At 40.8% G+C, this 14,303-nt stretch overlaps 1 protein-coding gene across 3 annotated transcripts in view; it reads right to left on the bottom strand.

Moving 5' to 3' along the window:
• LOC102941409 (cytochrome P450 7B1) overlaps positions 1–12,255 on the bottom strand; it is a 187,232-nt gene extending 174,977 nt beyond the window's left edge. Inside the window, exon 1 of one of the 3 annotated variants that reach the window (XM_043539570.1) lies at positions 11,687–12,255. In XM_043539570.1, coding sequence (XP_043395505.1) covers positions 11,687–11,784 — 98 coding nt within the window. In that variant the 5' untranslated portion in view covers positions 11,785–12,255. Of the gene's footprint in view, positions 1–9,735; positions 9,812–11,255; positions 11,441–11,686 lie in introns of those variants that run through there. The other 2 variants (XM_043539571.1, XM_043539572.1) reach the window with 2 other exon arrangements.
• Positions 12,256–14,303: the final 2,048 nt, after the last annotated feature.

Here is a 14,303-nt window from a genome sequence, read left to right as displayed (position 1 = left end):
CTATTAAACCTGCTTATTGGGAAAGCAGCTTTCACATATCACCACTAAAAACTAACTCTGAAATCTGAAAATTTTTAAAAAAGGAAAAAACAATCCAAACAAGTGAAACAATAAAAAAACTCCCATCATATCGAATACAAACAGAACTATCCAAAGGAACACGGAAGCAGTACAAAGTCCACTGAAAATTCAGCATAGATATTCCAGCTCACAGAAACCAGATCAAACCTGCTTGTGATGTTGTTCTATATCTGTCTTACAAACTGAACCAATACATTTCTATTTTAGAGGCCAACTTAATTCATGGACTCCATTTTTGTTAGTGTAACTGCATTCACAAATAACTGAGTGTATTTTTGCATCTGGAATGAATTAGATGTCTATCTAGTAATATTTTCACCATAAAAAAAACAAGTACAACCATTTGTGAAGGCAAAATTGTGCCATCAAAAAAGAACATGGGGTTGGGACCTGGCTGAAAATCAGGGGTGAAATCCTGACCCCAATGAAGTCAATAGGATTTTTGTCATTGACTTCAGTGGGGTCAGGATTCACCCCATGACTTCAAAATCCATGTAAGTGTTGTACTTTTGCATTAAAACTACATAACTACTTGGGGAAGTTACAGAGTTAGCTTCAATCTAGGGTTACACTACAGCAGCAAGTGAGAGAAGGAACAGCGATTCATCATGGCTACAATCTACCCCTCCACCAGAGGGGGCCTTCAGAGAGCTAATGAAACCCAGAAAATAGGCAGCACTGACCAGGAAGGGCAGAGAGCTGCACAGCTGGGGAGGTACTGGTTCAGTGCATTCCTACTGCAGCATCTACTGGTGGGACCCCTAGTGGAAAATACAACTGCTCTCCCTAGCAGCTCTGCAGGCGAGGCCAGATAGATAAGGCTGCCTCAGAGATTGTGATTTTCCTCAGAGCATTGCTAGAGAGGCAGAAGTAGGGGAGTCTGGCCGTTGTAACTAAGAAGTCTCCATACGATCTATGTCTGGGTTTAATTGAATTTTAGGAGTTTCTAATTTTAATTTTTTTTACTAACTACAATTAGAGTTGGTAAAAAATATATAATATAAAACAATAATAAATTATTATTAAGGCATATAAATTATTATTAAGGCATATAACAAAATTCAAAATTTTGAACATGATCTCATTCAAAGTGTTGAAAAGAAGTCGTTTATCATATTTTCTAAATTTTTCACTATTTACAAATACTTATCAGAAACACTGACAATATTCATTTACCCAAACCTGGAGTTTTTGGTAAATGAAAAATTGTCAATAATCATTTTGATAATGTTTTTGATATTTTTAAATGAAGATTTAAAAAGGCAACAAAGTTTTTGCAAATAATAAAAAATTTGAACAATGTTAACAAATGACGGTGAGAATTTTGTTTTCAATTAAAACAATTTAGTGCCCAAAGTTTCAATCAGCTTTAACTACAAAGCTGTTGTAAGGTTTTGGCCCTTAAATTAATGATGAAGCTCACTATCAAGCTTAACTCCAGTTTCATAATTTTTTTGTCCATGATATTTTAAAGGGCTCCACTCCCTGTTTACTGTATTTTTAATATCAGTCAAAGTTGTAAAGCTTGGTCCAAAGTTTTTTTTAATAAGACTTTTGCTGCATTGCATCCTCCTGTACTAAAAGCTTAAAAGTGAGGACAGGAGACCCAAGAAAATTCTGCAACAGTCACTTAGCAAAGGTTTGATGACAGCTCCTGTAAGGGAGGCAGGATTTGGTGAGCTGCAGTAGAGGAGGAGATGTGGACTTCAAATTCTCTGTATCCTGGGGATCCTCAGGGAATGAGACTTCCAGCTGCACAAAGAAGGGCTGACCCTCCGTGGTGCTGCCTGGCCCATTCTCAGAAGCCATGATGCCACTGATTATCTATGGGTATGTCTACACTACAGCTGAGAGCACGGTTACCAGCTCATGCAGAAAGACACACACTAGCTCTGCTCAAGTTAGTATACTAAAAATAGCAGTGTAGCAGAGCGGCAGCTCAGGCTAGCCACCCAAGTATGTACTAAAGGGGTCTGGGCAAGTTTTGTACTCAGACAGCTAGCCTAAGCTGCTGCCTATGCTATCCCCAGCTAAACTGCTACTTTTAGCGTGGCAGGTTGAGTGGAGCTAGCACGTTTGTCCATCCGTACTGGGAAGCACACTCCCAGCCTCAGTATAGATATATGTCTTTGAGCGGGACTGCAGGCATGGAGTACAAGGTAGTACCTCAGGGAGTACCCTCAGCTTCTGACAAATATTCACTTGAATGTCTGACAGGTCCCCAGAATAGCATATGTAGAACATCTGCTCCCTGATCCAATTTCTCCCAAGAGACCTGATCCTGCAAAGTTGCAGTATGTTCCCAAGGAGGGAGAAGCATATTACAAAGGGGGCCACTCTCAATTCTCCCTTTTTAACCCCATTTTACTCTTCTTTGTTCCCTTCACATCTGCAAGCAGAGTGGTGGAACTGACCATTTGATCAGAGCCTGATCTAATATTCACTGAAGTCAATGAAGATATTCCCATTAAATTCAGTGGGCACTGGATCAGGCCCACAAAGAGAGAGTTTCAGAACATCAGAATATTGCTCAGAAAACTGCAACAAAATTGAAATCTTGGAAGCACAACCATAGCAATTTTTTTCTGATTTGAATTACAAAAAGAGAGAAAGTACAAGCCGTTAAGAAGGAACAAGATATGTTCTATAAGGGAGCCAAGATATTTTTTTCCCCCCCGACATGTGCCAAACAAAGCAGAAGAAACAGAAGAACTTGGCAACATTCAAAAAGCCAGTTTGTGGAGAAAGGAATAAAGCCAAGCTCCATGTGGTTTAGAAAACAGAAAACTCTTGTACTGCAGGACTCCTGGTCAGCTAAAATTTTCCCAGAAGTGCACAAGGATATTAGTCGAAAAAGTATATTTATCAAGACACATCAGAAGATGATAAATAAAATAACACCAGTGGAACAGTTTACCAAGGGTCATGGTGAATCCTCCACCACTGTGGATGTTTTTTCTAAAAAAGATATACTTTAGGAATTATTTTGGGGAAGTCCTATAACCTGTGTTATACAGGAGATCAGGTCACTAGATGATCACAGTGGTTCCTTGGAATCTCTGAACACCACAACTTTAAATCAGAACTCAAAATCTGTTTAATATTTGAAAAATGTACTGCTCTATTAGAGTGTAATGTCACATATGTTAAGTGTGTTAGACAGGAAACATGGACAAGTGTTAAAGCATGGGATTAGAAGTCACGAGAACTGAGTTCCATTCCTGGCTCTGCCATACACTTGCTGAGTGACACTTCTAAAAGAAAACTGGCAATTCACATTTGGGATACTGCTTAAATTCATACATGAGATTTTACCCTTTGAGTTACAGAGCTACTGCATTTATGGTAGTCACCACTTGTAGCTTCTACATTTCCCACATCACTATACACTAGGCTGAACCAGTGACAACATACAGAACTGGGAAAAGTCTTCTGTTTTATTTTATAGAAACACATAAATAAGATGAACAGGGTTCAAGACATCCCCACTTGGTCTGGTGCTCTGTCCCGCTCTGGTGGTGGCAGGGTCACCTAGAAATCAATGCGCTACAGCCTGGGCTAAGAGAGATGGGTCTTTTCACTCAGGCACTAGTCTCTCATGCACTGAGATCCAGAGATCCAAGGTTCAGTCTCCGCTGTTGATGACTTACCTGGGGTGGTGGTGATGATATATAAGCAAATATTTGTATGACTAAGGCAAACAGCTTTAACTAATAAAGCAATTACGTCAGACAGTCAGGGCCGGTGTAACCACTAGGCGAACTAGGCAGCCACCTAGGGCGCCAAGATTTGGGGACACCAAAAAGCAGTGCCCAAATTTTTTTTTTTTTTTTTTTTTTTAATACTATTGCTGGAAAACGAATGAATAACAAAAAGAGAAGCGTGCTTGAACTTGCATTTTAACTTGTCATTTTCTCGTACATTACAGCTATAGCCTATGCCAGTTCTGCATTGCGGGCACAAGGGTACTGCTTCACTACAGTACAAAGTGGCAATGATGTCATTCTTCTCGTCGCACGCAGCCATTACCCATTCTGACAGGCTGTTTACCATGCTAAGTTTACTAGTTTGCGGAGGTTGTTGACCGAGGCTAACTATTTTTGTTGAGTTGTTTCAGATCTAAGACTCTCGCAATTGCTGCTGCATCATTTTGCTAATACTTTGCGTCAATTGTGTGTGTACGTAAAGCATTTGAGTGTATATGTTTATCATATGCGAATATGCATTTGTAGGTTGTTCAAATTTGTCATATTGTCATACAACAACAACTGACAATATCAGAGTATCTGCCATTCTAATTTTATACATGTTATTAACAACAATTGGATATTCTAAAGGTACAATAAAATGTAGTAGATTTTGATATGAAAGAAGGAAGTATATGTGACTAAAAAGGGTGTATTTCCAATTACAATCAACATTGCTTAATTTTAAGGAAAAGTCATCTTGATCTCTTAATCAATGTTTACATCAAACAGTTGATGAAATTCAATAGCGACTCATAGTTAGTAAGTGACATGCATTCTCTATCCTTTACTTTTAATCGTGAACAAGAAAAAAAACTGATAGGAATAAAATTTCATCAATGTTGCAACAAAGACTTGTTGGGCTATCTACCTTGTCAATAGAACATGACATTGCTTGCAGCATTGACTTGGAGGAACTAGTTTCTAAATTTGCTAAACTGAAAGCGCGGAAAAATAAATTCTAAATTATAACGTGTTACTCTGTGACAGCGTATTGTGTATAATGTATGTGATTTATTTTAAGATCCATGCTATGTTGTGCAAAGTGAAAACAATAACAATTGTCAGGTTATTCATTTATTTTCATTAAATATGTAGACTAAATAATGAAATTAATAAATTTTCAAGCCAAAGGTGTATTAATTCTAATGAACAATGCCATGTTATGCAGTATTCATTTTTGAAAGTTTATAATAAGCGATGCTCCGGGGGGAGGGGTGATGGGGGGGCACAAGGTGGAAGTTTCGCCTAGCATGCAAAATATCCTTGCACCGGCCCTGCAGATAGTACTTCCCATAACAACACAAACCTATGGGGGCAAAAGGAATTGAGCAACATCATAAGCCAAAGTACTTACCCTTAACATCATACAGCTTGATTCTGTTTGTTCGTAGAATTGGTATGATGTGGGGGTTTTCCCCCAGAAATAAATTATTATGAATTCCCTGCAATACGGTACACAGGTCACTAACTGGTCAGGGATCTGCTGCTATGCATATCTTGTCCTCCCATTCCCATGAGAGATGGGACGTAAGTGGTTATTCCAGCAATTTTGAGTATCCTAGAGTATTTTGTAAGTCATTCAGACACAAGAACCAATACATCATTAGGTAGGAAAACATTATTATCCCCATGTTACAGATGGGGAACTGAGGCACAGAGAGACTAAATGACTTTCCCAAGATGATACATTATATCTGTGACAGAACCAGCAGCAAGCCCAGATCTTCTGAGCCCCAGTCCAATGCCTTTACCAACTGCAAAACCATCCTTCCTAGACCATCCCAGGGAGGAGTACAACAGGAGATGTCATTTCCTGGGGCCTCAGACAAGGAACAGCCAAATCACATTACCAGTGCTTAAGCAGCTGAAGTGGCCATTTCCACTATTATGCCTCCAGCAGGGGAAACAGATTTGTCCCCTTGTATCTGCCCAGGCCCACCAGGCTTAAGATTTGCCCCCTGTGCCTTCTTTCATACCATCCCTTACACTTCAAATAACCACCCAATTACAGTTTGTCAAGTACCTTTATAGATTGCTTAATAAAGACCAATCTATTCTATGAGGCATTCTACCCTTTTCTGTTTGTTTGTTCTGGCTCATGCTTTAAGAATGCCAATCCTTTGGGGCAGGAACATTTGTTTGCTCCACACATTCTGCACACTGTATAATACGGTGTGCTATATATAGGATGGAGGCACCAGTCACAGTGCCACAGTTAAGGCTGAACTGATTTTGCACCGAAATAACAAATTAAAATAATTATCCCTTTATTTTATTAATTTTCTCCAATAAGTAACTGATAAAAGAATAAAGCCAAACAAAGTTCTGTTAGCATTTCCTAAAGGAGAAAGATGGCCAGAGATTCCTATCCAAATTTTGGAAAGACAAAACCAGAATATTGATTTTTAAGTGAAAAAAAATGTTTACAATGAGAAGCTAATAATTTTTGGGTCTTATTTGCAACTAAAAATGACCACTTTTTTTTTTTATTTCCATGGCATTTCCTATACAAAAATCGGTAAAGCACATATGGATGACTTCTAGAGATTAACAAAGACAAGACAAAGTACAAATTAAAGCAGAACGAAGTAGGTCAAACAAAGTGGGAGGGAAAAAAATAACTGTTGCTAGGTGGCAGTGTACCTTAAGCAAAGAATATTGTAAATCATAGATTCTTGTGAAGTTCATCACTTACTAAGATGCATGTTACTTGTTCCCATAATACCATCCTCCACACCTAGATGAAAAACATAAACCTAGATATACATTAGGCGCAGATCTTTTTTGAGCAGACTGAGAAGCAGCACTGAAAAACTGTTTATGAGACAGATCATTATGCAATATCCTCAAGAGAATAGCTCCAAGTCCTTTTCTAGTTGCTTGAGAACTGAAAACCCAGTGAACTGAGACTGTACAGCTTGAAAAGAGCAGAGATTTGCTTATTGCATTTCATCCAACCATTGTTGAGCTCTAACAGAAAAAGAATGCAGAGAAATAAATTTTAACCACAACTTACATCTTTTCAACATAATAATGAATTCAAGATGTTGAAAAACATAATAAATGCACTGTTTAAAACTAAATTATTTCGTAGTTATTTAAGTAATTTAAATGTTTCTCTTCCCTGCTTAAAACAGAATTAATTAGTCATTAGCTCTATTAATTTTAGGGTGGAGATGGCTAAGACAATAAGAAGTGTGGAGGATGAAATTAACACACAGGTCATGAAAATGTCTATGCATTCAATGCCCTTGCAATAAATAGCATAAAAAGCAAGTTGTTAGGAGAAAGAGATCCCGAGAGCAGAGGTTAGGATACCAGAAAATCTGTCGTTCCTGATGTTTCCTCAAACAGAAAACTACCTTAACATATTGCCTAAATTAGCAGAGTGGTAAAAAAGACAGGCTGATGACATCTCGTGAACTACAATTCACTTGGTAAGAAAGCTGTTAACAGGCTCACAACTTGTCACAAAGAAGGACAGGATGTTCTGGAGACAAAGATGAAATAACTTCTTTTCAGAAATATCTGTCTGGGCTCAGGAAGGTGATCTCTTCGAGAAAGATTTTAGATAAATTTCAGTCTGTTTTTTTGGAGGGAGTCTGAACTAATGAAGAGATTAAAGTTGAACACAAATGTGATTCAGGGCACAGTCAAGCTGTAACTGAGGTAGTTAGTAAGAAATGTCCCTGGGGGTAAATATATTCCATAATTACCCACTTTAGGGTTCTTTGAAGCAGGGGTTCTGGCCATCACCAGAGACAGTATATTGAATTGGAAGGACCATTGGTCTACTCCAGTATTGCAATTTTTAAATTGCTACATGGTTATGTTCACATGAGTTACATGTGCTGTATATTTTTTCATTCATCTCAAAGAGTTAACTCTCTAAGGTGCCACAAGTACTCTTTTTCTTTTTGCGAATACAAACTAACACGGCTGCTACTCCAAAGCCTACTGTTGTCTATTAAAATGTCAGCCTTGTTAACTACTTCACAGCTGATCATTTTAGCAGACACATACATCTAATATTTTTAGCCATCATAACATTTCCAGATATCATAGTATTAAGCATGGTCTTGTCATATTTGCAGCATCAGGTAAGAAATGTTTGTCTCAAGGATTTTAAATTTACATCATTAAGGGCCAGATTCTGTTTACCTTACTTTGGACAGTAATCCCAATGACTTCAGTGGCACTATGCCATGAGTCAGGCAAGCAAGATATGTGCTGTTTAACCTCTTACTTGGATAGATTATCTGCACGCAGAGAAGAACAGCTTGAGGAGAAAGAATTAGAAAGCCAATAGTGATTCAATAATTTTATGAAGATAAATGGGAATAATCTTCACAATAAAATGGCAAGTGCCACCGGCTTTTTCCACATTAGAAATGTTTCTGAAGGGGAGAAATGGGGAAAGAAACGAAGGAAGAACTCCCTAGAGACAAAAACTTTCCTTCCCCAGCAAACTGCCCAGTTCCTCCACAGCAGCCTTTCTTCCTTCCACAACAAGAGATATATCTCTTTGTTGCATGCAGGAGGTAGGGAGCATCATCGGATACTGAAGTTTAACCCAAAATAATATTTGCTGTGACTGAGCAAACCTTTGTTCTTGGTTCTGTTTCTTCACTATCTCTGATGTTAAGCCTTGGCAAAAACTGCTAGAAGTCAGCTTTTCCTTTGTATTATTTATTATTACTATTATTGCCAGCATTCACAATATAAACATTTATTAAAAGGGAAACTCCTCTTCCTTCCTTTGCAATCCCCAAATAAAGTATTTAAGTAATTTAACAAAGAAACTGCACTTACCTCATCCTGAAATCTGATTACGGCTAATGCACACCTATAGCACTATGCAAGTAACAGCAAACTATTAAAACTATTAAATTCAGTAACATTTAAGACCAAAATCTTGCACACTGTAGTTTTTTTAATAAGCCACTCCAAATAAAGGACCCCAATTCAGCAAACCATGCCTAACCAGCAAAGCACTTAATTCCCATTGACTTTTATAGTACTTTAATTAAACATGTGCTTAAACTGAACTAGGGCCAGTGCTCCCTTACCTTTGAGCAAAACTGCAGCTTCAAAAGACAGTGACCCCTGCAACATCTCATGAGAGTTACAGGAATTAAAGAAAATTATCTCAATCGTTAGGACATTTAAACTCCTGTGTGGTCTGAAATGCAATAGTAATGGTCAAATAAGAGACTTCATAAAATATGAATCATTTTTCAGTCATTCAATTCAATAAGGCTTCACTGGCATGACAAGCTATACACCAGTTACCAAAGTTGCCAAGGGCTGGGGCTACACACTGGGTTTGAGGTTTGATCCTGTGTCCATTTGTCACCAGCATCCATTCCTGATGCAGTGGCAAGTTCCTGTATAGTGTGATGCCATCTCTGCCATGTTTCTCCTTCCTCTCTCAATGTGGCAGTTTCTCATCACTTTTTGATTAAAAAAAAATCTTTACATTTGCCTTAGTTTTGCACATTTTATTGGAGCAAGGTAGTCTGCTAGTATGAAAGGTCTATGTAGGGATCTGTAGTATTCTAGGTGTATGATGTTTTGATTTGTTCTTTCCAATGTCAGGTATATTGGTGTTTTAGGCACTGATCCAAATACTGAAGAATTCAGTTCACAGAGAAACAACGAGGAGTCCTTGTGGCACCTTAGAGAGACTAACAAATTTATTTGGGCACAAGCTTTCATGGGCTAAAACCCACTTCATCATATGCATGGAGTGAAAAATACAGTAAGCCATATATATATTACAGCACATGAAAAGATGGGAGTTGCCTTACCAAGTGGGGGGTCAGTGCCAATTCAATCAAGATGGAAGTCACCTATTCTCAACAGTTGACAGGAAGGGGTGAATTGAAGAAATATGACCACGTACCTTCTTTGAAATCACCAGTTCTCTAGTTGGAAGAAACAAAAACTAACATAATTGGAGAAACTAAAAGAAACACAACTTATCTTCTCTGTTTCAACATCATAAATAAACATGGTTTTACTTTGTGTAATGAACCTATCCTTGCAACAAAGCCCGTTGCCAACTGTGTCCACATATCTATTCAGGGGACACCATCATAGGGCCTAATCCCATCAGCCACCCTATCAGAGGCTCGTTCACCTGCACATCTACCAATGTGATATATGCCATCATGTGCCAGCAATGCCCCTCTGCCATGTACATTGGTCAAACTGGACAGTCTCTACGTAAAAGAATCAATGGACACAAATCAGACGTCAAGAATTATAACATTCAAAAACCAGTTGGAGAACACTTCAATCTCTTTGGTCACTCGATTACAGACCTAAAAGTTGCAATTCTTCAACAAAAAAACTTCAAAAACAGACTCCAACGAGAGACTGCTGAATTGGAATTAATTTGCAAACTGGATACAATTAACTTAGGCTTGAATAGAGACTGGGAGTGGATGGGTCATTACACAAAGTAAAACTATTTCCCCATGTTTATTCCCCCCCACCGTTCCTCAGATGTTCTTGTCAACTGCTGGAAATGGCCCACCTTGATTATCACTACAAAAAGGTTTCTCCTCTCCCCCCCGCACCCTGCTCTCCTGCTGGTAATAGCTCCCCTTAAGTGATCACTCTCCTTATAGTGTGTATGGTAACACCCATTGTTTCATGTTCTCTATGTATAGAAATCTCCCCACTGTATTTTCCACTAAATGCATCCGATGAAGTGAGCTGTAGCTCACGAAAGCTTATGCTCAAATAAATTTGTTAGTCTCTAAGGTGCCACAAGTACTCCTTTTCTTTTTATTATATCAGCACTCTCTGTAAATAAAAGAGAGCAAAGACGCAATGAAGGCCAGCAGTATAACCAAGCAACATAGGCGTACATCTGACTCCAACATGACACACAACTTCACCTGAGGCTGAATGTGACAGGTCGCTAAAGTCTGGATTGCCTATTTGGTCTATGTGTGGTATATTACACACAGTTTTTCTTGCTAGGGTATGGATGAAGCCTAAGTGACACACCTAGTAATTGAACTTTACATGCAAACATGCCACAGGCCTGACCCTACATGGCTTGTACACCTTAAATTCTCACTGATTTTGATGTGGGTGCACAAGAAATCAGCCCTCTTGATTTATTTTCAGTCCAGCACATTCTTGAATATAATGCATGTGTCTGCATGTTGCACAAATACTTCACTTAAAAATTACAGATCTAAGACTTCTCCCAGCCCTGCACAGATCACTGGGTACATTCAATTCTCAAAACTGTGCCAAGTTTCAAACTTGGATTTGGCCTCACACCAGTACATGGAACCTTTAGAAAACGTACTCAGCTAATACAATAGTACCTGGTTTTAGCACTGCAACTGTAATAGGGGACATATGTTCATGTCACTCATTTGGAGTTTGATGTTTGTTACTTACCTTGGATTTCACATATAACTTTTAAGACCCACAGAAAACCTCTGACTCTAAAACTACGGCGTGCTGGTCCCAGGGCTGTAACACTGGGCTCTCCAAAGGCTGCTCCAAAAGCAACAACTCGGGACCCGCAAATGGGATCTCGGGCACTGGAGCTCAGTGCCGCTGTATCACTTCTAGCGCCTCCCCTGGCCGGGGGCGGGCGGAGGTCAGAAGATAAACCTGGTCTCAGGAACGCAGCCTCAGGCGGCGCCAGAGCTGTCGCCTTTCGACTCCCTCTCGGAGCAGCACTTACCCAAAGGGCCCGGGGGGAAGGGGACAAATGTGGGTATTTACCCCGCTCCCCCGTTCGCACAAAGCCTCCAGGAAAAACAACCCGCCCGGGCTCTTCCAAACACTGTACAGCGCCTGCCTCCTCCTCCCCCGCCCCTTACCTCCTCCTCCTGCTGCAGGCGCACGCCGCCCAGAGGAGCAGAGCCGTGGCGATGGCGAGGCCGTAGGTGTAGAGCTGCAGCAGCTCCCAGGGGGCCATGCTAAGGGAGCGGGCGCGTTTCCCGCCGCCGCCGCTGCAAAGGCTGCCTTGCCTCGGAGGGGAAAGTTTGTCTGTTGCTGCAAATCCCTGCCTTGCCCGCAGCTCCCGTTCCGATCCTCCCCCGGCCAGGGGCTGGGTTTGGCATCGGCGTCTCGCCGCCGAACTTTGGCTACCCGCTGTGCGAGCCGCTCCTTCCAAGATTGTCCCAGCTGCTGCCCGAGGAGAGGCGGGCGGGCGGGCAGCCAGGCCTGTAGGAGGGCTTGCGCCCGCCCCCTGGCGCAGGGTCTTTGCTTTCCTCAGGCCCGGGGGTGGGGGAAGTGGCCCCTCTCATCGGGGAAGGGAAAATAGATGAAAAATACGTTGCTGCCCTAAAAAGTCCCAGGGAATGAGTCAATGAGGCAGGGAATGTACCTTCTAGTAACGATCCACCCATCCAAGAATGACCCACAAAAGTAGTGCCCCTTTAACTACATTGTATAGTGAAAGTAGTGTAACCCCTGCCCCAGTGTGAACACACAGAATATCAGGGTTGGAAGGGACCTCAGGAGGTCATCTAGTCCAACCCCCTGCTCAAAGCAGGACCAATCCTCAACTAAATCATCCCAGCCAGTTTACATGGGTTTAAACCTGGTCCTTAAAGTGGTATAAAGAGCAGGAATACTTGTGACACCTTAGAGACTAAAAAGAAAAGGAGTACTTGTGGCACCTTAGAGACTAACCAATTTATTTGAGCATAAGCTTTTGTGAGCTACACTCCGATGAAGTGAGCTGTAGCTCACGAAAGCTTATGCTCAAATAAATTGGTTAGTCTCTAAGGTGCCACAAGTACTCCTTTTCTTTTTGCGAATACAGACTAACACGGCTGTTACTCTGAAACCTTAGAGACTAACCAATTTATTAGAGCATAAGTTTATAGTTCATTCCCATAAAATAGGCTGTACCAGGCAGGAGTGCTGGAACAATGTGTACGGTGGAGGTGCTGAGAGCCATTGAACTAAACTGTAAACCTCGTATATAATGGAAACTACTTCAAGCCACTGGATGCGGCAGCACCCCCTGCACCCTTAGTTCCAGCATCTATGATACGAAGATATCTGTCATAGTATCTGAGCACCTCCCGATCTTTAACGTAGCTATCCTCACAGCAGTTCTTTATACCACCAGAACTGCATCCACACTAGGGGACTGTAGGGGATTGTAACGCTGGCAAAAAGTAAACCCCACACCATTCATGGAAATATTGGATACAAAAACTGTGTTTAGACCAAGCCTGAGCTGCCAGGAATCACAGTATCTTGGCACTTCCTCCAGGTGCTTTATTCTGTGTAGCTCAAGTGGTGTGTGAATTTACAGAGCTTCAGGGTTTCTGGTAACAATGTAATCAGAAGCTGCATCTCCTTTTGGTGGGGTGAGATGAAAGGTCCAGAGGTCTAACAGGTGCTGCTCCCAGCCTGACCCGACAGAACCAGGGTGATAAGTAATGCTCTCTTCATGAAACCTCCCAAAGGGGAGCCAATCTTAAGGCTGTTTTAGGAGACCAATTCAGGAAGTGGAAAATTTTGGGAGGTCTACTTCCTATTTGAAAATCAGTCATATTTCCTTGTGCTACTATTGGGGAGTGCCTGATCTCACCACACTGTCATGCGGATGGGTCCAAACTAAGGCTATGGCTACACTGGCACTTTACCGCACTGCAACTTTCTTGCTCAGGGGTGTGAAAAAACACCCCCCTGAGCGCAGCAAGTTACAGTGCTGTAAAGCGCCAGTGTAAACAGTGCCCCCAGCGCTCTAAGCTAATCCCCTCGTGGAGGTGGTGGGAAGTAAAACACAAAGTAGGACCATTCGACTGTCTAAAGGCCTCATGGGGCAAATGCTATCAAACAAAAGCCAGATACCCTTACTCACCCTAAGGGCTTTTCTGCCCTGCATTTATTACCTCAGGGTAACGAACATATGTGAGCTATCCCCAAATAAAAACACAGTGAAGATAAGGCACTTTAATTTTACCATGAGGTAAACTCACTGAGGTCCCATACAGAGGTACAAGGCTGACCTCAATGAGTTTACCTCATGGTAAAACACTGGATACACAACTTGGGGCTGGTCTTCACTGTGTTTTTACCTGAGGATAGCTCACTTGCATTAGTTACCCTCAGGTAAAAAACTCAGGTCTTTTTCAGTGTTGCCATCTCTTGTGATTTTATCATGAGTTTCTTAGTATTTGGTGTCTTATTTATACCCAAGTTCATGGAAACAAGGGATTATATGAAAACCTCAGCTTTCATTTTTTTTAAAAAAAAGTAAGATTCTAGCCCTCCTGGTTATAGGAAAAGACTTGCAGATGTGACCCAAATGCACCATAAATAATTAAAGTCCAGAAGGCAAATAGAAAGAACCTAAAATGTATTTATTTCTTTTTTTAACTCTTGATTTTTAAGCCAGTCTCCTGCTACTTGCAGACCTGACTCATGATTTTAGAATGTTGAGGCTTGGCAATACTGTGTATCTTGCTCTTCAGT

Source organism: Chelonia mydas, chromosome 2, assembly GCF_015237465.2.
Source record: "Chelonia mydas isolate rCheMyd1 chromosome 2, rCheMyd1.pri.v2, whole genome shotgun sequence".
NCBI classification, from domain to species: Eukaryota; Metazoa; Chordata; order Testudines; family Cheloniidae; genus Chelonia; species Chelonia mydas.
This window is presented reverse-complemented; position numbering and strand designations above follow the sequence as displayed.